The 27,454-nt window shown below is 43.2% G+C and overlaps 1 protein-coding gene across 1 annotated transcript in view; it reads left to right on the top strand.

Moving 5' to 3' along the window:
• LOC118399696 (dihydropyridine-sensitive L-type skeletal muscle calcium channel subunit alpha-1-like) overlaps positions 1–27,454 on the top strand; it is a 44,997-nt gene that overhangs the window by 10,336 nt on the left and 7,207 nt on the right. The window contains exons 3-28 of the mRNA XM_052473790.1: positions 295–434; positions 612–754; positions 2,181–2,333; positions 2,421–2,626; positions 12,237–12,340; positions 12,461–12,606; positions 12,733–12,814; positions 12,954–13,114; positions 14,912–15,137; positions 15,431–15,638; positions 16,012–16,132; positions 16,358–16,572; positions 16,794–16,863; positions 16,976–17,108; positions 20,116–20,245; positions 20,528–20,587; positions 21,273–21,379; positions 21,531–21,618; positions 22,198–22,305; positions 22,418–22,470; positions 23,591–23,737; positions 23,867–24,068; positions 24,272–24,430; positions 24,936–25,046; positions 25,279–25,362; positions 26,672–26,719. Coding sequence (XP_052329750.1) covers positions 295–434; positions 612–754; positions 2,181–2,333; positions 2,421–2,626; positions 12,237–12,340; positions 12,461–12,606; positions 12,733–12,814; positions 12,954–13,114; positions 14,912–15,137; positions 15,431–15,638; positions 16,012–16,132; positions 16,358–16,572; positions 16,794–16,863; positions 16,976–17,108; positions 20,116–20,245; positions 20,528–20,587; positions 21,273–21,379; positions 21,531–21,618; positions 22,198–22,305; positions 22,418–22,470; positions 23,591–23,737; positions 23,867–24,068; positions 24,272–24,430; positions 24,936–25,046; positions 25,279–25,362; positions 26,672–26,719 — 3,405 coding nt within the window. The remainder of the gene's footprint in view (positions 1–294; positions 435–611; positions 755–2,180; positions 2,334–2,420; positions 2,627–12,236; positions 12,341–12,460; positions 12,607–12,732; positions 12,815–12,953; positions 13,115–14,911; positions 15,138–15,430; positions 15,639–16,011; positions 16,133–16,357; positions 16,573–16,793; positions 16,864–16,975; positions 17,109–20,115; positions 20,246–20,527; positions 20,588–21,272; positions 21,380–21,530; positions 21,619–22,197; positions 22,306–22,417; positions 22,471–23,590; positions 23,738–23,866; positions 24,069–24,271; positions 24,431–24,935; positions 25,047–25,278; positions 25,363–26,671; positions 26,720–27,454) is intronic.

The raw sequence follows: 27,454 nt of genomic DNA, 5'->3' as shown, positions 1-27,454 counted from the left end.
GTAATGGGAGAGGAGAGACACAAATACACAGATCAGGGAGCTATACTGGGGGATTTTTACCAAGCAGGATCAATGACTTAGTCAGATTAACTCAGATTAATACTACAAAATGACTCAATATTCCCTGTATAGTGTAAAAAGAATATACTAGAAATGATTGTTATCAGTTATAGCATGTTTGGAGCATTTGCTACCAAGCAGAATCAATGAATTGTAGTCCATTACACATAGAAATATGGGAACTGTAGTTAGTACTTCATGATACCCTAACAAGCCGTCATTGATGTTTTACAGGAAAGTCTGGAGTACATCTTCCTCATCGTCTTCTCCATAGAGTGCTTTCTAAAGATAGTAGCCTATGGATTTCTATTTCACGAGAATGCATATCTACGGAACTGTTGGAACATACTGGACTTTGTCTGTGTGTCTGTTGGGTAAGTAGGGACAACGGATATGGAGATGGTTATAACTTTTCTTTCTGTGAACCCATATGATGTTGTTTATCTCCCTTTGTGCTCCTCATCTTTGAACTTCTTCCCTCTCCCTCTGTCTCTCCTCTCCCCTCTCTTCTCCCCCTCTCCCTATCCTGCCCCCATTCTCTCCCTCTCTAGGCTGTTCGCAGTCATCGGTGACTCCATCACCTATATCAGTGGTGTGGAGGCTCAACCAGGGGAGAAGGGAGGAGGCTTCGATATGAAGGCCCTCAGGGCGTTCAGGGTGCTCCGGCCCCTCAGGCTGGTCTCTGGAGTCCCCAGTAAGGATCACTGTAAAATAGAGACCTTGTAGCAGTCATAAGGGCAGGAAATCAGCAGAAGGCAAGGCAGGTTAAAGTATAGATTTATTTACAAGTCTTGGTGATCCATATAATACAACATATTCAAACAAAAAGTAATCATAGTTTTACAATATAGATACAACAGTCAAAATAAATAGCCTTTGAATCTGGCTTAACCAGTCCTGAATGACAGACAGCCTGCCCTTGAGAAACCAAAATGAATCTGCCTTTAAGGACCTCAAACACAAAGCCTATTGTATGCACTGGGCCAACCAAATGGGCAATTACCAAGAAACTGGTTCATTTAGGGCAATTGCCATCAATCATTACATAAAAAAACAAGTCAAAATTATACTTAATTATGATATAACACTTTTATCTCAACTCACAGTAGGCATAGGATACTGACTCTGAGGAGTCACGTGACACCACGTATTTGTTGCGTTCTATCTCAGTATTTGGCGCCTTGGCGTGACGGAGAAACCAGACAAACACGGAGCGATCCAAACAAAAGACATCAGAGAAATGTACAAAATAACCAAAACTGTTTTCTCACTCGTGTAGCCTAGTTTGTAAACTCTGCAAACAATGTCTAAATTCTAAGTATGAGAACGGTAAATTAACGCGATAGCCCTAGCCTAATATATTTAATTAATTAACAGAAATGGTTGATATAAGCAAACACTAACATTCTAAATAATAATAAATTAAATAATAAATTAAATAATAAATTACTGGGAAATTACGAGGATTAAGGAGTAAATTATTTGCGGAGAATTTGGGCGCATTCAAAACAATGATCGCCCTATTGTCACGGGAAGCAGAGAGCCCGTTGCCCCCGTTACAGGAAGCAGAGAGCCCGTTGCCCCCGTTACAGGAAGCAGAGAGCACGTTGCCCCCATTACCGGAAGCAGAGAGCACCTTGCGTCCGTTACAGGAAGCAGAGAGCACGTTGTGTCCGTTACAGGAAGCAGAGAGCACATTGCGTCCGTTACAGGAAGCAGAGAGCACGTTGTGTCCGTTACAGGAAGCAGAGAGCACATTGCGTCCGTTACAGGAAGCAGAGAGCACGTTGTGTCCGTTACAGGAAGCAGAGAGCACATTGCATCTGTTACAGGAAGCAGAGAGCACGTTGTGTCCGTTACAGGAAGCAGAGAGCACGTTGTGTCCGTTACAGGAAGCAGAGAGCACGTTGTGTCCGTTACAGGAAGCAGAGAGCACGTTGGTGGTGAGAGGAGCCTAGTGCTCACCACAACCACATTCCGAAAACACTTTCCTTCAGCGACAATGCTAGTGTCAAATTCTTGATTTTGATAATTCCAGTGTGTTTGCAGTCTGATTAAGTTAACTTAACATTGGTCGACTACAAGGCCTATGACGTTTATAATGTGTGGTCACCCTCCAGGCCTGCAGGTGGTGATGAATTCCATCCTGAAGTCCATGTTACCTCTGTTCCACATCTCCCTGCTGGTATTCTTCATGGTCACTATCTATGCCATCGTGGGACTGGAGCTCTTCAAGTGCAAGATGCACAAAACCTGCTACTACACAGGCACAAGTAAGGAACAGAACACACATTTATGCATATACATGCACAAGCACACACACTCACCCTGCCTATATATTTTCCCCAATTGTCCTTCAGATATCATAGCCACGGTGGAGAATGAGAAGCCATCTCCTTGTGCCCAAGCCGGGAACGGGCGGCGCTGCACCATCAACGGGACAGACTGTAGGGCAGGTTGGGCCGGACCCAACAATGGCATCACACACTTTGACAACCTGGGCTTCGCTATGCTCACTGTCTACCAGTGCATCACTACCCAGGGTTGGACCGACGTGTTATACTGGGTACTGTATTACATCACAATTACTACTGTATTGTATATCTCTGATTTACCCCACTTAATGAAGTTCAAATTTCAAAAAGGCACTTGCATATTTAAGCTATCTGGTTGTAAGAGCATGGTAACAACGACGTAACAATAAAAGAAAAGAGAAACCCGTACACTGCTCTTGCTAGTATCACTCTTTTTTTATTGACTGTTACCTATCGGCCTCATGGCATTCGTCAAAAGCTCTGAGGAAATCCAAGAGGCCAACACATAAGCTTAAATAAAAAACAGTGATACTAGCAAGAGCAGTATGCAGGTTCATCGTTTCTTTTAAGTTGCCTCAGTTAATGTAGCCCATATCTGTACTATCACTCTGTCTCATATCTGTCTCTCCATCTCTATTTCTTTCGCTCGCTCTCTCTCTCTTTCAGTGCATGCTGGGAGTGGTTTGTAGTTGAGAGACCGTGTGGAGGGCTCTGTCCTTACTTATTTTCTTGATTCTTTCCTTAGTCTTTTCTTCAAATGTTTATTTTCTATGGTGTAGGTTCAACGCACTGTTATGGCTTCGCAGCCTATTGCGGAGGAAACACTGTCGTTACGTTGTGGATTCAGGTGTGTCCTGATATGGTGGAGGAGATTCAGCTCACGGTCTGCGAACAGGCAGGAGCTGAATTTATACATTCTGCATCCAGAATGAACAAAGATGTGGTTGTGTTCATGAAAATAGTAAATTTGGTAGGTATTGCCAATTTCTCCTCTTTCGACTAGGGTGGTAGTTGCAAATCTGCCTCCATTTATTATGGCTGATCAAATCCGGAAAGAGCTGAGTCGGTTTTGTAAGTTTGCTTACGGTTTTTGTGTACTGTCGGCAGGTTTTCAGGCACATGCCATTAAGCATGTTGTTTCATTCCGGAGGCAAGTATTCATGTTTCTGAATAACAATGAACAACAGTTAAATGTGCATTTTTAAAGTGGGGCATGGAGAGGAGCTCTACGTGGGGTTTCCGAGCACAGTGTGTGGGGATTTGCCAGTGTTTTGAGTGGGTGGATTTTGGGCATAAAGGTACATAAAGGCTGTAGACAAGGTGAGGGCACAAGCGCCAGTGGGGGAAATCAAGGTCAACGTGCAGGTGGGAATGAGACGCAGGCAGCAGAGGCTGGGCCTACTCATGCTATAGATTGTGGTGAATGGTGAGGCCAGGTCTAGTCAGGCTATAGATTGTGGTGAATGGTGAGGCCAGGTCTAGTCAGGCTATGGATGGTGGTGTAGATGAGGCTGGGTCTAGTCAGGCTATGGATGGTGGTGTAGATGAGGCTGGGTCTAGTCAGGCTATAGATGGTGGTGTAGATGAGTCTAGTCAGGCTATGGATGGTGGTGTAGATGAGGCTGGGTCTAGTCAGGCTATGGATGGTGGTGTAGATGAGGCTGGGTCTAGTCAGGCTATAGATGGTGGTGTAGATGAGTCTAGTCAGGCTATGGATGGTGGTGTAGATGAGGCTGGGTCTCGTCAGGCTATAGATGGTGGTGTAGATGAGGCTGGGCCTAGTCAGGTTATGCTAGTGGGTGAGGAGAGTATAGTGGGGAAGGGCAAGCAACCAGGGGTGGTGGAGGAGGGTGTCAGGCGGAAGAGGAAAAAGGGGGAGAGAAAGGAGGTGGGAGGGGAGAGGCTGGTGTGGTCAAAGGCACTAAGGAAGCTTTGCCTGGTGCTGGGGGGAGGTCCCGACTAGAGAGAAAGGGCAGGTGGTCAGAATGGGAGATGTAGATGAGGAGGTGGAAGGTGAGTCTGAGGAATAGGACAATGAGGAGGCTTTCTTTTCAGACTCTTCCTCAATGGGTCCAGAGCTGACAGCCTGTCAGGCAGAGGTGTCAAAGTACACGATGAGGGAACTGTCAAGGTTCCTGAATGAGACTGAGAGGAAAAAGGTTAATCTTGAAGCTTTTTTTGAAAGTTTGTAAGGTCAGTACAACACGCAATGAAAAATGAGGGGCATGGTATCCTCTTACCAAGGAAACATTTTAGTTTGAGGAAGTGGGTCACAACCGTGCGTAAGGGTCGACCTTCAGATGCTGTTTAGATTAATATTTTTTTCTGGCACTGGGGCTTTTTGAGCTTTGTTATTGGTCTCTTTCATTGCGGGCCTTTCTCCCACTTTAAAAAAATATATATATATTTCACCTTTATTTAACCAGGTAGGCTAGTTGAGAACAAGTTCTCATTTGCAACTGCTACCTGGCCAAGATAAAGCATAGCAGTGTGAACAGACAACACAGAGTTACACATGGAGTAAACAATTAACAAGTCAATAACACAGTAGAAAAAAAAGGGGAGTCTATATACAATGTGTGCAAAAGGCATGAGGAGGTAGGCGAATAATTACAATATTGCAGATTAACACTGGAGTGATAAATGATCAGATGATCATGTACATGTAGAGATATTGGTGTGCAAAAGAGCAGAAAAGTAAATAAATAAAAACTGTGGGGATGAGGTAGGTGAAAATGGGTGGGCTATTTACCAATAGATTATGTACAGCTGCAGCGATCGGTTAGCTGCTCAGATAGCTGATGTTTGAAGTTGGTGAGGGAGATAAAAGTCTCCAACTTCAGCGATTTTACAATTCGTTCCAGTCACAGGCAGCAGAGAACTGGAACGAAAGGCGGCCGAATGAGGTGTTGGCTTTAGGGATGATCAGTGAGATACACCTGCTGGAGCGCGTGCTACGGATGGGTGTTTCCATCGTGACCAGTGAACTGAGATAAGGCGGAGCTTTACCTAGCATGGCCTTGTAGATGACCTGGAGCCAGTGGGTCTGGCGACGAATATGTAGTGAGGGCCAGCCGACTAGAGCATACAAGTCGCAGTGGTGGGTAGTATAAGGTGCTGTAGTGACAAAACGGATGGCACTGTGATAAACTGCATCCAGTTTGCTGAGTAGAGTGTTGGAAGCAATTTTGTAGATGACATCGCCGAAGTCGAGGATCGGTAGGATAGTCAGTTTTACTAGGGTAAGCTTGGCAGCGTGAGTGAAGGAGGCTTTGTTGCGGAATAGAAAGCCGACTCTTGATTTGATTTTCGATTGGAGATGTTTGATATGGGTCTGGAAGGAGAGTTTGCAGTCTAGCCAGACACCTAGGTACTTATAGGTGTCCACATATTCAAGGTCGGAACCATCCAGTGTGGTGATGCTAGTCGGGCATGCGGGTGCAGGCAGTGATCGGTTGAAAAGCATGCATTTGGTTTTACTAGCGTTTAAGAGCAGTTGGAGGCCACGGAATGATTGTTGTATGGCATTGAAGCTCGTTTGGAGGTTAGATAGCACAGTGTCCAATGACGGGCCGAAAGTATATAGAATGGTGTCGTCTGCGTAGAGGTGGATCAGGGAATCGCCCGCAGCAAGAGCAACATCATTGATATATACAGAGAAAAGAGTCGGCCCGAGAATTGAACCCTGTGGCACCCCCATAGAGACTGCCAGAGGACCGGACAGCATGCCCTCCAATTTGACACACTGAACTCTGTCTGCAAAGTAATTGGTGAACCAGGCAAGGCAGTCATCCGAAAAACCGAGGCTACTGAGTCTGCCGATAAGAATATGGTGATTGACAGAGTCGAAAGCCTTGGCAAGGTCGATGAAGACGGCTGCACAGTACTGTCTTTTATCGATGGCGGTTATGATGTCGTTTAGTACCTTGAGTGTGGCTGAGGTGCACCCGTGACCGGCTCGGAAACCAGATTGCATAGCGGAGAAGGTACGGTGGGATTCGAGATGGTCAGTGACCTGTTTGTTGACTTGGCTTTCGAAGACCATAGATAGGCAGGGCAGAATGGATATAGGTCTGTAACACTTATGGAGACTCTTCGGGTAGGCTCACTTAATATAAATGATGCCAGAGATGCAGGAAAGAGGAGTGTGTTGGGTGAATATGTAAAACCCAAAAAAGTACAGGTATTGTGTCTGCAGAAGACTCATAGTGATGCAATGAATGAAGTCAATTGGGGGCTCTGGTGGAAAAGGGTAAGTGTGCTGAGTCGTGGAACAAATGTTTGTGCAGGGGTGGCAGTCCTTTTTGCACCGGGTATGGTGGTAAGAATTTGCTCCGTAAAAAGGAGGTGTGTAGGGGTAGACTGCTTGTAGTAAAAGCAGACATTAACAACAAGGGTTTTGTCCTTATAAATGTGTATGCACCTAACACAGGGAGAGAGAGGGGGTGTCTTAGACAGGAAATCTCACAGGTAGCGCCTGAGGAGACGCTGGTGGTATGATGGATTTTAGGAAAGATAGAAATGGGGAGGAGTCTCATTCAGGCTCAGTGTGGTGTTTAGAGACATCATTGAAAACATCTACAGGATCGGAGTCCTCCTCGTGGGACTGTTGAGCTAACGTAGGCTAATGTGAGTAGCATGAGGTTGTAAGAAACAAACAAAAAAATCTTCGAACAGACATATCTGATGTGGGCAGAAAGCTTAAATTCTTGTTAATATAACTGCACTGTCCAATTTACAGTAGCTATTACAGTGAAATAATACCATGCTATTGTTTGAGGAGAGTGCACAATTATGAACTTCAAAATGTATTAATAAATCATTTAGGCGCATTTGGGCAGTCTTGATACAACATTTTGAACAGATATGCAATGGTTCATTAGATCAGTCTAAAACTTTGCCAATACACTGCTGCCATCTAGTGGCCAAAGTCTAAATTGTGCCTGGTCTGGAATAACACATTATGGCCTTTCTCTTGCATTTCAAAGATGATGGTACAAAAAAACTCATGTTTTTTCTTTGTATTATCTTTTACCAGATCTAATGTGTCATATTCTCCTACATTAATTTCACATTTCCACAAACATCAAAGTGTTTCCTTTCAAATGGTATCAATAATATGCATATCCTTGCTTCAGGTCCTAAGCTACAGGCAGTTAGATTTGGGTATGTCAGATTAGGTGAAAATTGGATAAAAAAGGGTCAGAATCTTTAGAGGTTGCAGTTTGACCTAGTGGATGTTTGGAGAACTAAACATCCCAACACATGACAGTATACATGGGTGAAGGTCTTTGGGGCTAGGGTGAGTGCAGCCTGACTAGAACTGTTTTACATGTCCAGGAATCAGAGCAATAGGCTGTTTGGCGCTACCATTCTCCCGGTGGGTTTTATAGAACCATGGCTTGGCTGTCTATTTCACCAGGGCCTCGGCAGGAATCCTATTGGAAGTTTAATGTAAAGCTCTTACAAGATGCCACGTTTTTTTTGCTCAGGTGTCCAGACTTTTTGGGAAAGGTGGGGGCAGCGAAGAGAGGAGTATGAGTCTTTGAGTCAATGGTCGGATGTGAAAAAAGTCCAAATTCTGCTTTTCTGTTAACTTCTTGCGTCGAGCCATCCCGGATCCGGTATCGTGACTACAGCCTCAAGCTCATTACCATAACGCAACGTTAACTATTCATGAAAATCGCAAATGAAATGAAATTAATCTATTTGCTCTCAAGCGTAGCCTTTTGTTAACAACACTGTCATCTCAGATTTTCAAAATATGCTTCTCAACCATTGCAAAACAAGCATTTGTGTAACAGTATTGATTGCTAGCGTAGCATTTAGCATAGCATTTAGCGTTAGCATTCAGCAAGCAACATTTTCACAAAAAACAGAAAAGGATTCAAATAAAATCATTTACCTTTGAAGAACTTCAGATGTTTTCAATGAGGAGACTCTCAGTTAGATAGCAAATTTTCAGTTTTTACAAAAAATATTATTTGTGTTGACAAATCGGTCTGTTTTCTGCGTCACGTTTAGCTACGAAAAAAACCTGTATCCAGGATTGTGTAAATCTATCCGCAAGCTCATTAGCATAACACAACGTTAACTATTCATGAAAATCGCAAATTAAATTAAATGAATCTATTTGCTCTCAAGCTTAGCCTTTTGTTAACAACACTGTCATCTCAGATTTTCAAAATATGCTTTTGAACCATAGCTAAACAAGCATTTGTGTAACAGTATTGATAGCCTAGCATAGGATTTATGCCTGGCTTTCAGCATGCAACATTTTCACAAAAAACAGAAAAGGATTCAAATAAAATCATTTACCTTTGAAGAACTTCAGATGTTTTCAATGAGGAGACTCTCGGTTAGATAGCAAATTTTCAGTTTTTACAAAAAATATTATTTGTGTTGACAGATCGGTCCGTTTTCTTCATCATTCTTCATCACGTTTGGGTAAGGAAAAAAACGAAAATTAAGTCATTAAAACGCAAACTTTTTTCCAAATTAACTCCATAATATCGACAGAAACATGGCAAACCGATGTTTAGAATCAATCCTCAAGGTGTTTTTCACATATCTATCGACGATAAAATCCTTCGTGGCAGTTGACTTTCTCTTCTGAAGAAATGGAACGCGCATGAACCTACAGATTACGCAATAATTTCGACACGGGACACCGGGCGGGACACCAGGTAAATGTAGTCTCTTATGGTCAATCTTCCAATGATATGCCTATAAACACGTCACAATGCTGCAGACACCTTGGAGAAACGGCACAAAGGGCAGGCTCATTCCTGGCGCATTGACAGCCATATAAGGAGACATTGGAACACAGCGCCTTCAGAATCTGGGGCATTTCCTGTATGAAACTTCATCTTGGTTTCGCCTGTAGCATTAGTTCTGGGGCACTCACAGATAATATCTTTGCAGTTTTGGAAACGTCAGAGTTTTGTCTTTCCAAGGCTGTCAATTCCATGCATAGTCGAGCATCTTTTCGTGACAAAATATTGCGCTTAAAATAGGCACGTCTTTTTATCCAATAATGACATAGTGCCCCCATAGGTTGAAGAGGTTAACAGTATACAGCTCTCTCATCCTCTGAGGCTAGGAGAGTATTGGGGGAACTCGAGCGTAGTATCAGTGAAGTGGAGGTAGAGCTGGTGGGGCAAGACAATGTAGGCCTCCAGGCTAATTTAGCTGAATTACGTAGGGACCTGGGCAGTTTTTTCCAGGCATATTGTGAACCGGGACACTCAATCACGGACAACTTGTTCTTAATCAGGGACATGTTGGACTTGTCGAAAGTTTCTAATGTGAACTTTGGACTGATCTCTTTAGACCAAGAGAAGGCTTTTGATAGAGTGGACCATGAGTATATGTTCAATGTGATGTCTGTGTTTGGGGAAAGGTTTTTGGCTTGTGTGAAGATGTTGTATGCTGGGGCATCATGTATGCCGGTCTGGATGAGGCGGGGCATTAGACAAGGATGCCCTCTATCGGGCCAGTGCCGCTGACGTTTCTGGGATGGGCAGTGATGGGCAGGATATGCAGGCACTAGAGACTAGTCTGAAGGTGTACGAGAGCTTCTTCAGCTAAGATGAACTGGGGCAAGAACAAAGCTCTGTTATGTGGGGTATGGAGGGATAGGGCCTCCCCGCTGCTTCCAGGGCGTTTGTTGTGGGGTTGTGAAGGGCTTAACATTTTGGGGGTGTAGCTGGGCTGGGAGACGTGAGTCAGTAAGAACTGGTTAGGGCTGTCACATGCAGTGGTGTCAAGACTGGCCAGGTGGAGGTGGCTCCTGGCCCAAGTGTCATGTAGAGGGAGGATGCTGATAATCAACAACCTGGTGGCATCCTCCCTGTGGCTTAAACTGGCTGCCCCCCCCCCTCCCCCACTGGCTGAGGGAGGCAGTGTTGTACATGTCCATCCACAAAGGAGATAGCAGATATTTTACCTATGTCAAATATTGTGATTCATTGGGCTGCAGAATGTTACAACATGTCTGCTAATTAATTGATATAAATGTTGAAAAGGTTTGGATTCAAACTGCAGCCTTGTCTCACACCTCGACATTGCGAAAATAATAATGTTCTTTGGTTTTGGATTTTTATTGCACACATGTTTTCTGTGTACATACATTTTATTAAGTCATACACCTCACCACCAAGCCCACTTTGGAGAATTTTGAAGAATAGACCTCCGTGTCAAATATAATCGAATGCTTTTTTATAGTCAATATTGTAAGCAAAGATTTTGCACTATTTTTTTCAGTGGATGTGTTTATTAATTAGTGTGTGTACGGTGTATATATGGAAAGTAGCGCAATTTTTTATTGTGCCTTTATTTAACTAGGCAAGTCAGTTAAATACAAATTCTTATTTTCAATGACTGCCTAGTGGAGTGGGTTAACTGCTTGTTCAGGGGCATAATGACAGATTTGTACCTTGTCAGCTCAAGGGTTTGAACTTGCAACCTTCTGGTTACTAGTCCAAAGCTCTAACCACTAGGCCCCACTAGGCTACCCTGCCGCGATGGTTGTGGAGAAAGTCAATCTGACATTTACTCATTACATTTTTTCTTGAAGAAAGGTTTTAATTCCTAACTTCAAAATGCTTTCCCAAGTTGCTGTTTATGCAAATTCCCCTGTAATTATCGAGGTCTCCACTTTTGTGGACAGGGGAGATGAGCCTCTGGTTTCAGACATCAGGGAAGCAGCCAGAAGTTAGTACCATGTTGAACAATTTAAGCACAGCATTTTGCAACTCACATATGCTGTTTTTCAGCATTTCATTTCTGATGTTATTTTGACAACAGGCCTTCTTTGGTTTTATAGATTTTAGCTTTTCATTTAGTTATTGTTGGGTTATTGAGTAATCTAATGGATTTTGGTTGTTTTTAAATGACTGATTGAAGGATGTTAAACTTTGCTCAAATGTCTAATTGGGTATGCTGTAAGTCTTTTTGTGGGATGTTTTTGTATAGATTATCAAAATAAGTTTTACAAATTCATTCATCTTGTATGGCTAATTCTTGTAGCTTTGTTCTGCTTAAATTGTTCCACATGTCCCACAACTGATGTTGTTCAATTGCGTTTTCAATTTCAAGTGTCTTGCTGTTATAATTCAATGTTTTGCATTTCAGTGTATGTTTATACTGTTTCAGAGTTTCAAACTATTCCTAGCTTAGCTCTGGGTTGTTTTGTTACTTATGTTTTTCATTTGACATTTGTTTTACATTGTTTTACATTCGTTATCAAAATGTTTTTTGCTTCTAATGTTTTCTTTGGTTTTCTCTCTCTCTCTCCATCTATTTCGCTCTCTTTCTCTCTCTCTCTCTCTCTCTCTCTCTCTCTCTCTCTCTCCCTCTACCCCTGTCTCTCCACCTCTCTTTCTCTCTCTCTCTCCCTCTTCCCCTCTCTCCGCCTCTCTTTCTCTCTCTCTCCATCTCTCTCTCTCTCTTTCTCTCTCTCTCTCCCTCTACCCCTGTCTCTCCACCTCTCTCTCTCTCCATCTATCTCTCTCTCTTTCTCTCTCTCTCTCCCTCTACCCCTGTCTCTCCACCTCTCTCTCTCTCTCTCCATCTATCTCTCTCTTTCTCTCTCTCCCTCTTCCCCTGTCTCTCCACCTCTCTCTCTCCATCTCTCTCTCTCTGTCTCTCTCTCTCCCTCTTCCCCTGTCTCTCCACCTCTCTTTCTCTCTCCATCTATCTCTCTCTTTCTCTCTCTCTCTCTCTCTCTCCCTCTTCCCGTCTCTCCACCTCTCTTTCTCTCTCCATCTATCTCTCTCTCTTTCTCTCTCTCTCTCCCTCTTCCCCTGTCTCTCCACCTTTCTTTCTCTCTCTCCCCATCTCTCTATCTCCGTCTCCTAGGTGAATGATGCTATTGGTATAGAGTGGCCATGGATGTATTTTCTGACTCTCATCTTGGTTGGCTCCTTCTTTGTGCTCAACCTGGTCCTGGGCGTGCTCAGTGGGTAAGTGGAGACACACACACACACACACACACACCACACACACATCACCTGGTCTGTCTCTCTTTCTCCTCCATTTCTCTCATTTTTATATTTTCTCTTTCTCTCTTTTACCTCCGTCAGTGAATTCACTAAGGAGCGAGAGAAGGGCAAGGCGCGCGGAGAGTACACAGAGATGAGGGAGACCCAGCAGCTGGATGAGGATGTGAAGGGCTACATGGAGTGGATCACACAGGCCGAAGTCATGGACGCCGACGGAGAGGGACAGGGTACTTATAGCTTCCTAACCCAATCACCAACACACAACAGGATCAATTAGAATAGAATAGAAGTGTACAATATGAGTCAGCCCTTATCAAACACCATGCAGTGACAACAGTGTATCTTGCCCCAAGGCCTGCTACCCCTGGAAGATGGAGAATCTGAGGCAGGGAGTCTAAAGAACATGGACACAATGCAAAAAATCATGTACTACTAGTAAGTACACCAACACCTGCCTCTGACTGGGACAACACTCAGGTGTCTTAATGAAAGGAAAACAGACCTCATGAGTCTGACACATCTCCTAACATGACATCTCTTCATCTCCTCCTCTCCCTCATCTCTCACTGTTCAGCAAGCTTGCTCGTAAATGGAACATTTTCTTCCGGCGTAAGTGTCTTGTGTATGTGAAATCCCGTATGTTCTACTGGTGGGTGATCTTTCTGGTGTTTCTGAACACGCTGGCCATCGCTACTGAACACCACAAGCAGTCCCAGCAACTCACTGAGTGGCAAGGTCAGTATCTACACATATCTATAACATATCTACACACATGTTTTTATTTGATATTTTACCTTTATTTAACGAGTCAAGTCAGTTATAACAAATTCTTAATTTCAATGATGGCCTAGGAACAGTGGGTGAACTGCCTTGTTTAGGGACAGAACGACAGATTTTTACCTTGTCAGCTCAGGGATTTGATCTTGCAACCTTTTGGATACTAGTCCAACTCTCTAACCAGTAGGTTACCTGCCGCTCCACACAAATCTATAGTGTGCCAACACATGTCTACATCTACACATCTACACATTTATAGAATAAACTCACGAGTGGCAAGGTCAGTATCTACACAAATCTATAGTGTGCCAACACATGTCTACATCTACACATCTACACATTTATAGAATAAACTCACGAGTGGCAAGGTCAGTATCTACACAAATCTATAACATATCTATCAAATAAACTAACTGGTGGCAAGGTCACTATCTACACATATCTATAGCATATCTACACTAGAGTATGTATATAAAATAAACCGATATACATGTAACTGAGTTAGGAGTGTGCCATAAGCTTACTCTACAACTAGCTTAAAATGTCGCCAATGTAGCTAGCGAATTGGATCCTTTTCTATAGCTCAATTGCTTGGTATGTTGTCAAGGAAGGCGGTCCCGGGTGTTTGCGATTAGAGGATCACTAGTTCAAGCCTGGTACGGGACAGGGACATTGGAGGAAGGAATACTGTTAGCGGCACATTAGCCTCACCAAATTGTATTAGTCACATTCGCCAAATACAACAGGTTACAGTGAATCCTTACAGTGAAATGCCTACAGTTTAAAAAAATACGGATACGAATAAGAAATAAAAGTAACAAGTAATTAAAGAGCAGCAGTAAAATAACAATAGCGAGACAATATACAGGGGGGTACCGGTACAGAATCAATGTGTGGGGGTGGTGCAGCTGTAGAACCATTTGAGGAGCTGAAGACCCATGCCAAATATTTTCAGTCTCCTGAGGGGGAGTAGGTTTTGTCGTGCCCTCTTCACAACTGTCTTGGTGTGCTTGGACCATGTTAGTTTGTTGGTGATGTGGACACCAAGGAACTCAACCTGCTCCACTGCAGTCCCGTCAATGAGAATGGGGGTGTGCTCGGTTCTCTTTTTCCTGTAGTCCACAATCATCTCCTTTGTCTTGATCACGTTGAGGGAGAGGTTGTTGTCCTGGCACCACACGGCCAGGTCTCTAACCTCCTCCCTATAGGCTGTCTCATTGTTGTCAGTGATCAGGCCTACCACTGTTGTGTCATCGGCAAACTTAATGGAGTTATGCTTGGCCGTGCAGTCATGAGTGAAAAGGGAGTACAGGAGGTGACTGAGCACACACCCCTGAGGGGCCCCTGTGTTGAGGATCGGCGTGGCGGATGTGTTGTTACCTGCCCTTACACCTGAAGGCGGCCCGTTAGGAAGTCCAGAATCCAGTTGCAGAGGGAGGTGTTTAGTCCCAGGGGCCTTAGCTTATTTATGAGCTTTGAGGGCACTATGGTGTTGAACGCTGAGCTGTAGTCAATGAATAGCATTCTCACATAGCTGTTCCTTTTGTCCAGGTGAGAAAGGACAGTATGCAAATTGGAGTAGGTCTAGGGTTTCTGGGAAAAGGGTGTTGATGTAAGCCATGACCAGCCTTTCAAAGCTACAGATGTGAGTGCTATGGGTCGGTAGTCGTTTTGGCAGGTTACCTTAGTGTTCTTGGGCACAGGCACTATGTTGGTCTGCTTAAAACTGCTCTCCTTCTCTCTCCCCCCTCCCAGACACTGCCAACAAGGTTCTGCTGTCTCTGTTTGCCATTGAGATGATAATAAAGATGTATGCTCTGGGCCTCCAGCAATACTTCATGTCTCTGTTCAACCGCTTCGACTGCTTCGTGGTCTCCACCGGCATTCTGGAACTCATCCTGGTCCGCATGGACGTCATGACCGTCATGGGCATCTCTGTGCTGCGCTGCATACGACTGCTAAGGCTGCTCAAAGTCACCAAGTAAGACTTTTACAATAGGCTGCATTAGGATAGCAGGTGTGTTAGTGATGGACTGGACCAAAAGCCTGCACACACCATGGCTCTCCAGATTGGTCCAGTTAATTTATTGATACGTTGATTGATTGCATCTTACATCCTCATCCCCCAGAGGGCAATAGCTAATCAGGAAGTAGGTAACACTCCCCCTCCTCTCTCTCTCTCTCTCTCTCTCTCTCTCTCTCTCTCTCTCTCTCTCTCTCTCTCTCTCTCTCTCTCTTTCTCTCTCTCTCTTTATCTGTGTGTGTGTGTGTCAGGTACTGGACATCTCTCAGTAACCTGGTGGTATCCCTGCTGAACTCCACAAAGTCCATTGCCTGCCTGCTCCTCCTCCTCTTCCTCTTCATCGTCATCTTCTCTCTGCTGGGCATGCAGGTGTTCGGGGGAAAATTCAACTTCCCCAACCAGCCCAAACCCCGCAGCACTTTCGACAGCTTCCCCCAGGCCCTCATCAGTGTCTTCCAGGTAGGGAGGAATACACAACCAATCATCATTATAACACAATTAGCACACAATGTGGGAAAGATGATATGACCATCTGGAGGCGTATATGAAGCTGTATGATATGTAAATGTTGGACATTAGAACTTGCTTTTTGTTTGATTCCCTCTGGAAAAGGCTAATAATTTCTCTCTCTCTCTCTCTCTCTCTCTCTCTCTCTCTCTCTCTCTCTCTCTCTCTCTCTCTCTCTCTCTCTCTCTCTCTCTCTCTCTCTCTCTCTCTCTCTCTCTCTCTCTCTCTCTCTCTCTCTCTCTCTCTCTCTCTCTCTCTCTCTCTCTCTCTCTCTCTCTCTCTCTCTCTCTCTCTCTCTCTCTCTCTCTGTGTGTCTCTTTGATAGATCCTGACGGGGGAGGACTGGAACGCTGTGATGTATGATGGCATCATGGCGCATGGCGGTCCCACAATGCCCGGGATCCTCGTCAGCATCTACTTCATCATTCTTTTTGTCTGCGGAAACTGTATCCTATGTGTGTGTGTGTGTGTGTGTGTGCGTGTGTGTGTGTGTGTGTGTGCTGTGTGTCTGTGTTGAGTCTGCACACATGAATTGCTAGTCTAAACTAAAACCAACCAAACTCAGTCCAACCCCTCTATCAGACAGAAATCTGACGGTCCTACTGTCCTTGGGTAAATAAGTGTCTCTCTTACATTGCCGACCGTAATTACCTTTGACCCTTAGCCCTCAGACATCCTGCTGAATGTGTTCCTGGCCATCGCCGTGGACAACCTGGCGGAGGCCGAGAGTCTGACCATGGCCCAGAAGGAGAAGTCTGAGGAGAAGAAACGCAAGAAGCTGCTCAGGGCTAACATGCCTGACAAGGCAACAGAGGAGAAGGCACTCCTGGCCAAGAAGTTGGCAGCAGAGAGGGCTAAAATAGAGGGCATCCCTACTACAGCCAAGGTCAGGGCCCATGCGATCATAATAGAATGATTATTCTAAGGACATGGAGAACCTGATCCTAGATCAGAGCTCCTACTCTGAGATGCTTTATGAAAACAGGCCCAGATATTTCACACTGTCAACTATTGTCCACAGACAGACCTGCCCCACAGTGGACATCAGTGTAGCCGGTGGGATTACAACTCATGCTCCCTCTAATAAAAATGTTGTTTATGTCACAGCTGAAAGTAGACGAGTTTGAGTCCAACGTGAATGAGATCAAGGACCCCTTCCCCCCTGCTGACTTCCCTGGTATATCCCACTATCTCACACACCTCTGGGCACATCCATGCAATGGAATCTGGATCGAACAGAATTCAGAATTTAGAACGTGTCACGTTTTTCTGTTCTTTCTGTCGTCCAGGCGATGATGAGGAGGAAGAGCCTGATATCCCTGACGCCCCGAGGCCCCGACCAATGGCAGACCTGCAGCTGAAGGAGGAGGTGGTACCGATTCCAGAGGCCAGCTCCTTCTACATCTTCAGCCCTGAGAACAAGTAATGATCATGATGTTGATGATGATGGTGATGATGATTATGATGATGGTGATGATGATGGTGATGATGATTCTGTTGATAATGATGCTTATGTTGATGATGGTGATGATGTTGATGATGATGGTGATGATGATTATGATGATGGTGATGATGATTATGATGATGGTGATGATGATTATGTTGATGATGATGATGGTGATGATGTTGATGATGAATGAATTAAGATGGTGATGATGATGATGAATGAATTAGGATGGTGATGATGAATGAATTAGGATGATGATGATGATGATGATGATGATGATGATGATGATGATGATGATGATGATGATGGTGAATGAATTAGGATGGTGATGATGAATTAATTACAAGGGTGATGATGGTGAATGAATTAGGATGGTGGTGATGATGATGAATGAATTAGGATGGTGATGATGATGATGGTGAATGAATTAGGATGGTGATGATGATGATGAATGAATTAGGATGGATATGATGGTGATCATGACGATGATGATGATGAATGAATTAGGATGATGATGATGATGGTGAAGAAGAATGAATTAGAATGGTGATGATGATGATGAATGAAATTGGATGGTGATGATGATGAATGAAATTGGATGGTGATGACGATGATGATGATGAATTAATGAATTAGGATGGTGATGATGGTGATGATGATGATGATGATGAATGAATTAGGATGATGATTGTGAATGAATTAGGATGGTGATGATGATGATGAATGAAATAGGATGGTGATGATGGTGATGAATGAAATAGGATGGTGATGATGGTGGTGAATGAAATAGGATGGTGATGATGGTGGTGAATGAAATAGGATGGTGATGATGATGATGAATGAAATAGGATGATGATGGTCTCAATGAAATAGGATGGTGATGATGGTGATGAATGAAATAGGATGGTGATGATGGTGGTGAATGAAATAGGATGGTGATGATGGTGGTGAATGAAATAGGATGGTGATGATGATGATGAATGAAATAGGATGATGATGATGATGAATGAAATAGGATGATGATGATGATGATGATGATGATGATGATGATGATGATGATGATGATGATGATGAATTAATTAGGATGATGATTGTGAATGAATTAGGATGGTGATGATGATGATGAATGGATTAAGATGGTGAGGATGATGATGAATGAATTAAGATGGTGATGATGATGAATGAAATAGGATGGTGATGATGATGAATGAAATAGGATGGTGATGATGATGATGAATGAAATAGGATGGTGATGATGGTGATGAATGAAATAGGATGGTGATGAATGAAATAGAATGGTGATGATGGTGATGAATGAAATAGGATGGTGATGATGATGATGAATGAAATAGGATGGTGATGATGGTGATTAATGAAATAGGATGGTGATGATGATGATGAATGAAATAGGATGGTGATGATGATGATGAATGAAATAGGATGGTGATGATGATGATGAATGAAATAGGATGTGATGATGGTGATGAATGAAATAGGATGGTGATGATGGTGATGAATGAAATAGGATGGTGATGATGGTGATGAATGAAATAGGATGGTGTGAATGAATTAAGATGGTGATGATGATGATGAAATAGGATGGTGATGATGATGAATGAAATAGGATGGTGATGATGATGATGAATGAAATAGGATGGTGATGATGGTGATGAATGAAATAGGATGGTGATGAATGAAATAGAATGGTGATGATGGTGATGAATGAAATAGGATGATGATGATGAATGAAATAGGATGGTGATGATGGTGATGAATGAAATAGGATGGTGATGATGGTGATGAATGAAATAGGATGGTGATGATGGTGATGAATGAAATTGGATGGTGATGATGGTGATGAATGAAATAGGATGGTGATGATGATGAATGAAATAGGATGGTGATGATGATGATGAATGAAATAGGATGGTGATGATGGTGATGAATGAAATAGGATGGTGATGAATGAAATAGAATGGTGATGATGGTGATGAATGAAATAGGATGGTGATGATGATGATGAATGAAATAGGATGGTGATGATGGTGATGAATGAAATAGGATGGTGATGATGATGATGAATGAAATAGGATGGTGATGATGATGATGAATGAAATAGGATGGTGATGATAATGATGAATGAAATAGGATGTGATGATGGTGATGAATGAAATAGGATGGTGATGATGGTGATGAATGAAATAGGATGGTGATGATGGTGATGAATGAAATAGGATGGTGATGAATGAAATAGGATGGTGATGATGATGATGAATGAAATAGGATGGTGATGATGGTGATGAATGAAATAGGATGGTGATAATGGTGATGAATGAAATAGGATGGTGATGATCATGAATGAAATAGGATGGTGATGATGATGATGATGAATGAAATAGGATGGTGATGATGATGATGAATGAAATAGGATGGTGATAATGGTGATGAATGAAATAGGATGGTGATGATGGTGATGAATGAAATAGGATGGTGATGATGATGATGATGAATGAATTAGGATGGTGATGATGATGATGAATGAAATAGGATGGTGATAATGGTGATGAATGAAATAGGATGGTGATGATGATGAATGAAATAGGATGGTGATGATGATGAATGAAATAGGATGGTGATGATGATGATGAATGAAATAGGATGGTGATGATGATGATGAATGAAATAGGATGGTGATAATGGTGATGAATGAAATAGGATGGTGATGATGATGAATGAAATAGGATGGTGATGATGATGATGAATGAAATAGGATGGTGATGATGATGATGAATGAAATAGGATGGTGATAATGGTGATGAATGAAATAGGATGGTGATGATGGTGATGAATGAAATAGGATGGTGATGATGATGATGATGAATGGATTACGATGTTGGTGTGGTTATTTTGCCTCCTTATTTGACTGTCAGTTACTCAGTATAGAAGTCTGCAGCCTGTGATGTGAGCTGTGTCCCCCTCCAGGTTCCGTAAGCTGTGCCACCGCATCATCAACGCAACCACTTTCACCAACACCATCCTCCTCTTCATCCTCCTCAGCAGCATCTCCCTAGCCGCCGAGGACCCCATTGACCCCATGTCCTTCAGGAACCAGGTGCCCACAGATATGCCTGCTGTATCATTTACCCCATTATCTCAAAGGGAAAATCACTTTTTTCAGTAAAGGGATAGAATTTTGACAACATAACTGACACAAGGGGGTTTCTCTACTTTATTGCTCTGTATTGTATGAGCAAAGTAAATAAAGCATCACTGTCTTAGTGTACACAGACTGCCTTACCTAGACTATAAGGAGGTCTACACTGGAGATTCTGCTAAAGGACTCTGGTGCACTGATACTGCTCTGAGATGATGTTGCCCTGTCTCTGCTGTGTAGGTGCTGGCCTCCGCTGACGTCGTCTTCACGTCAGTATTCACCGTGGAAGTTGTCCTCAAGGTAACCAGGCACGGCTTGTCTTTTCCACTACTAGTAGAGTTGTACTGGTTGAAAAAAATCACTTTTCTGAATGGGATCATGTCTTACATTAAAAAGTACATTTACATTACCAAGTACATTAATGGGTTAACCTTTTACTGCAGTGGGCTAAATCAGGGTCACACAGAGTGTTTCTTGGTAGTCTTAAACAAATCCACTGAAACAAAAATATACACATGGTTAAGGGCTTTAAAGAAAGAGGACACCTTTACGATGTCAAATATAGAGTTTAAATGTATCCAATGTTGAGTTTGCATCCCAATATTACACTTTCTATACATAGACCAAACTGTTTGGCATACAAATACTGGATTTCCATCATAAAAAATAAATACATCATTAATTATGAAATTATGAAAAATATGATTAACATTCCTCCCATGAGGCCAAAGAGGGTGCTTTCAGTCATTGACCCCAGGAAAGGGCTACACACTTAAATTGTTAATGTGACAAACTCTCTCGACAATATGTTACATCCACTTTTGCAGCACTTAATTAATTTTTTATTGTGCACTGCAGAAGAGTTCTACAGTATATGTTTTCACATGAGCAGCTGTGGTTCATGTGGGTTCATGGTTTGTTGCTTTGAGAGGGTTTATGTGTCAACCAATCTCATCATGTCAGAATCCATCCTCCTCTCCCCTAGATGACCGTATATGGAGCCATAATGCACCCTGGCTCCTTCTGCCGGAACTCCTTTAATATTTTGGATCTGATAGTTGTCACCGTATCCCTCCTCTCCATGCTCATGGAGTAAGTAGTCCCTGGGAATGTAAAATGTCATTGCACTCCTGTGACAACTGAATCTACCGTGCTCGATATATCATTCAGTTATGAGTGTGTGTCTTTGTCCAGGTAGAAATACAGATTATAGACAAGCAAATGTTGTGCCTGCCCTATCTAGGTCCAGTGCTATCTCTGTGGTGAAGATCCTCAGGGTGTTAAGGGTGCTGAGGCCCCTAAGGGCCATCAACAGGGCTGAGGGTCTCAAGGTGAGCTTACCAGTGCAATCCACCTGTCCCCCTGTCCTCCTGTCCTACTGTCTACCCCTCACTTATCTCCATCACAACTATACTCCTCCACACCTCTACTCCTTTACACCTCTACACCTCTACTCCTCTAATCCTCTACTCCTCTACACCTATACACCTCTACTCCTTTACACCTCTACTCCTATATACCTATACTCCTCTACTCCTCTACTCCTCTACACCTATACACCTCTACTCCTCTAATCCTCTACTCCTCTATACCTATACACCTCTACTCCTCTACACCTCTACTCATCTAATCCTCTACTCCTATATACCTATACTCCTCTACACCTCTACTCCTCTACACCTCTACTCCTCTACTCCTTTACACCTCTACTCCTCTACACCTCTACACCTCTACTCCTCTACTCCTCTACTCCTTTACTCCACTGACACTAGTCACATTCATAATGGTCTTTTACATGTTCCCATTACCTAATGCAATAGTTAGACCAACCCAGCCGCCCCATGTTTATCTAGTTCTGGTCATGGAGATCCGATCTGACATGCTGGTTTCTGCTGTCTCTTATGATCTAGCATGTGGTCCAGTGTGTTTTTGTGGCCATCAAAACCATTGGCAACATCGTGCTGGTCACCATGCTGCTAGACTTCATGTTTGCCTGCATTGGAGTCCAGCTCTTCAAGGTGAGCTCTAGATAGTTCTGTACATGGTGGCCTTTGAACCATATGATGAAAACAGAATTCCACCAAAGCTTTTATTATCACTCATGTATTGTGTGTGTGTTCATTCCTGAAGGGACAATTCTACTCCTGCACAGATCCTGACAAAATGACAGAGGAGGAGTGTAGGTAAGAGACCGGTGATATTGTCCTCGCACACAATATTACATGACAGTGCAGAATGGGACATTACATGACAGTACAGAATGGGACATTACATGACAGTGCAGAATGGGACATTACATGACAGTACAGAATGGGACATTACATGACAGTACAGAATGGGACATTACATGACAGTACAGAATGGGACATTACATGACAGTACAGAATGGGACATTAGATGACAGTACAGAATGGGACATTACATGACAGTACAGAATGGGACATTACATGACAGTACAGAATGGGACATTACATGACAGTACAGAATGGGACATTACATGACAGTACAGAATGGGACATTACATGACAGTACAGAATGGGACATTACATGACAGTACAGAATGGGACATTACATGACAGTACAGAATGGGACATTACATGACAGTACAGAATGGGACATTACATGACAGTACAGAATGGGACATTACATGACAGTACAGAATGGGACATTACATGACAGTACAGAATGGGACATTACATGACAGTACAGAATGGGACATTACATGACAGTACAGAATGGGACATTACATGACAGTACAGAATGGGACATTACATGACGGTACAGAATGGGACATTACATGACAGTACAGAATGGGACATTACATGACGGTACAGAATGGGACATTACATGACAGTACAGAATGGGACATTACATGACGGTACAGAATGGGACATTACATGACAGTACAGAATGGGACATTACATGACAGTACAGAATGGGACATTACATGACAGTACAGAATGGGACATTACATGACAGTACAGAATGGGACATTACATGACAGTACAGAATGGGACATTACATGACAGTACAGAATGGGACATTACATGACGGTACAGAATGGGACATTACATGACAGTACAGAATGGGACATTACATGACAGTACAGAATGGGACATTACATGACAGTACAGAATGGGACATTACATGACGGTACAGAATGGGACATTACATGACGGTACAGAATGGGATATCTCTGCCACACTCTCACCTCTCCCATGCCCTCTCTTTCACTGATTAATCTCTCTCTCTCTCTCTCTCTCTCTCTCTCTCTCTCTCTCTCGCTCTTTCCCCTCTTCACAGGGGTAACTATATTAGGTACCAGGAAGGTGCCATCCATCCAATGACGATTCATAAGAGAGAGTGGATCAACTCAGAGCTCAACTTTGACAACATCCTTGAGGGCATGCTGGCTCTCTTCACTGTCTCCACCTTTGAGGGCTGGCCAAAGTGAGCCTCACATACAAGCCTGGGAGTTTGTATACTGTACATCATGGCATGCCTAATACAGTACTATGGAAAACATGAAGGTGTATGTATTTCACACTTGCTAACATGCCTTTGTGTGTATGTGTGCAGACTGCTGTACAAGGCCATAGACTCTAACATGGAGGATGTTGGTCCCATCTACAACAACCGCGTTGCCATCTCCATCTTCTTCATCATCTACCTCATCCTCATCGCCTTCTTCATGATGAATATCTTCGTCGGCTTCGTCATCGTTACATTTCAGGAGCAAGGAGAGCAGGAGTACAAGAACTGTGAGCTGGACAAGAACCAGGTGTGTGTGTGTGTGTGTGTGTGTGTGTGTGTGTGTGTGTGTGTGTGTGTGTGTGTGTGTGTGTGTGTGTGTGTGTGTGTGTGTGTGTGTGTGTGTGTGTGTGTGTGTGTATGTTTTGTGTGTGTCTTTTTTGTTAGTTGTTTTAACACCCTCTTTCCAACAGCAGTGTGTAACTCCTGTGTGTGCTGTCCTCCCTCTGACAGCGGGCGTGTGTTGAGTACGCCCTGAAAGCCCGACCGCTGCGCTGCTACATTCCTAAGAACCAGTATCAGTACAACGTGTGGTACATCGTCACCTCCTGCTACTTTGAGTACCTAATGTTCCTGCTCATCATGCTGAACACCATGTGTCTGGGGATGCAGGTAACGCTATTGGAGGTGGTTCAGGGAACTGCGTTGGGGTGATGAGTATCTTTGACAAACATTAGCATTTCAAATACAAAACGTGAAACTTTAAAAGTACTTCTCCTGCATCACATCAATGTAATGCTCCTGCCAGAGGTTCCTACTGGAAGCATCCCTTCTTCCTATCAAGGAGTTTTTTATGTTTATTTTTTATTTGGACACTTGAAATGAGATGAGCATCTCAAGAGATTTCATCATTGAGGAGGCAGAGTAGCCTAGTGGTTAGAGCGTTGGACGAGTAACCGAAAGGATGCAAGTTCAAACCCCCGAGCTGACAAGGTACAAATCTGTCATTCTGCCCCTGAACAGGCAGTTAACCCACTGTTCCTAGGCCATCATTGAAAATAAGAATTTGTTCTTTAACTGACTTGTCTAGTTAAATGGAGGTTACATTTTTTGGGAAAATGTCAAATAAAATCAAAATCTTCCATTTGTCTTGTCCTTCTTCTCTCTTCTCTCCCAGCACTGTAACCAGTCAACCCATGTGACCGACCTGTCTGACATGCTGAACGTGATCTTCACTGTGCTCTTCACTGTGGAGATGGTCCTCAAACTCATGGCCTACAAAGCTAAGGTCAGTTGTCCATAGGGATGTCCTGTATGCACTACATTACCCAAGATGCAGTGCAACTCAACGTAAGATCAGAATGATTCCAGAATAATAAGTCTGTGGTTATGTAGAACAGTTACTTCATACCTCTTCATTGTGCACAACCCTCTTCTCAAAGTTCAGAGCTGGAGTATGTAGATGAAGAAACCTTTTATACACACACTTCTGACAGATGCCCTTCCCTCTCCCTCCCTAGGGTTACTTTGGGGACCCATGGAACGTCTTTGACTTTGTCATCGTCATCGGCAGCGTTGTTGACGTCATCCTGAGTGAGGTCGATGTGAGTATTGTCATTGCGTAATGTTCACCAGACATATGTAGGTATTGTCCATGATATGTACTATAATACACAGTTCCCACTGTTCCTAAAAGGTTTATATAACAGTTCAGGCAGACCCACTGGACATTTTTGTCCTCGCATTTTCATTTTTCTCCCATTGGTTTCGGTTACTGTTTATAAGAAGCAGATAGTCAGGTTGGGGAACAGCTACAGACATTTCACAATAAAAGCTCTGTCCTGTCATCTGACTGTCTGGACTGTGTTTACACCCCTGTCTGACACCCCATCCACCCATCCACCCACCCACCCACCCACCCACCCACCCATCCATCCATCCATCCATCCATCCATCCATCCATCCATCCATCCATCCATCCATCCATCCACTTAGAGACATACAGGCCAGGCTTCCCTGTCAGCACTTGGCCCCAACAATAGCACTGAGGATGTGGTCAGTATTCGTCATTGGGGTGACCCTCACACCAGCCACGGCTGCACCCTAACCCCCCCGAATACTAGTCTCAAAAACCCGACCCTAGTCACTGTGTTGCCCCCCGAAGCCCTGCAGCACCTGGCTGCAGCTTGCCTCACCCACCTTCCACGCCTTGAAAGCCAACCCACAACCTGTTTGCTTGGTTACTTTATGCCCCTAACATAACACCTGGTCCCAGACCTGGTAATTTCCCTCATTGGTGTCACTGTTTAAAACTGGGATTTTTTTTGTTTTGTATTTTTAGTTAACCTTTATTTAAGAGAGGGCTGATTCCAAATCAGTTGTTAAGGGCAGAAAACAACCACTGTCTTCTTGTTTCACCTCCCACCACCATATGTTCAGTGATCTCCAGCACTCCTGCTAGTAAGTAAGAAAGTGACATCCTTCTGTAGTTTTTACTGGGATTTGTGTAAAAGGGACTGAGCCAACAGGTTTGGCATCAGGTTCTAGATTTAAAGCAGCGTTTCACACCATCTTGCTTCAGAAAAGTAAAGGTCATTTTTTGAAATGAAAAGAGAGCTCAAGTTGTCACTACAGACCCCATCAACCATTTTCACCTCTTCACCCCTCAGCCGTCATCCAGTCATTTATTACAACGTTGTCCTTGGTTGTTTTTGTGCTCACATGCCTTCTCTCCCTCCCTCTCCCTCCATACTGCAGTCTTTCATCCTACATTTTCTATTTTCAACTTTGCTCCATGCATACCTCCATGGCTGACTCCGCTCCCTTCGCCACTTCCTGTTCCACCACCTGTGTCTGATGATGTTGCTTCCTGTCTGACTTCACTTGGTGCGTCTCTGTCTTTCCCCTTCACAGGCAGCCCTGGCCTCCTCTGGAGGACTATACTGTCTCCACGGCTGCGCTGTAATTATTCGCCTGTAGACACTGCAAGAACATTGCATGAAATCATACGAAACATTGCATGAGCATGGTATACTAATTCTACGAGACATTGTATGAGCATGGTATACTAATTCTACGAGACATTGTATGAGCATGGTATACTAATTCTACGAGACATTGTATGAGCATGGTATACTAATTCTACGAGACATTGTATGAGCATGGTATACTAATTCTACGAGACATTGTATGAGCATGGTATACTAATTCTACGAGACATTGTATGAGCATGGTATACTAATTCTACGAGACATTGTATGAGCATGGTATACTAATTCTACGAGACATTGTATGAGCATGGTATACTAATTCTACGAGACATTGTATGAGCATGGTATACTAATTCTACGAGACATTGTATGAGCATGGTATACTAATTCTACGAGACATTGTATGAGCATGGTATACTAATTCTACGAGACATTGTATGAGCATGGTATACTAATTCTACGAGACATTGTATGAGCATGGTATACTAATTCTACGAGACATTGTATGAGCATGGTATACTAATTCTACGAGACATTGTATGAGCATGGTATACTAATTCTACGAGACATTGTATGAGCATGGTATACTAATTCTACGAGACATTGTATGAGCATGGTATTCTAATTCTACGAGACATTGTATGAGCATGGTATACTAATTCTACGAGACATTGTATGAGCATGGTATACTAATTCTACGAGACAT

This window comes from Oncorhynchus keta, chromosome 21, assembly GCF_023373465.1.
Source record: "Oncorhynchus keta strain PuntledgeMale-10-30-2019 chromosome 21, Oket_V2, whole genome shotgun sequence".
NCBI classification, from domain to species: domain Eukaryota; kingdom Metazoa; phylum Chordata; class Actinopteri; order Salmoniformes; family Salmonidae; genus Oncorhynchus; species Oncorhynchus keta.
This window is presented reverse-complemented; position numbering and strand designations above follow the sequence as displayed.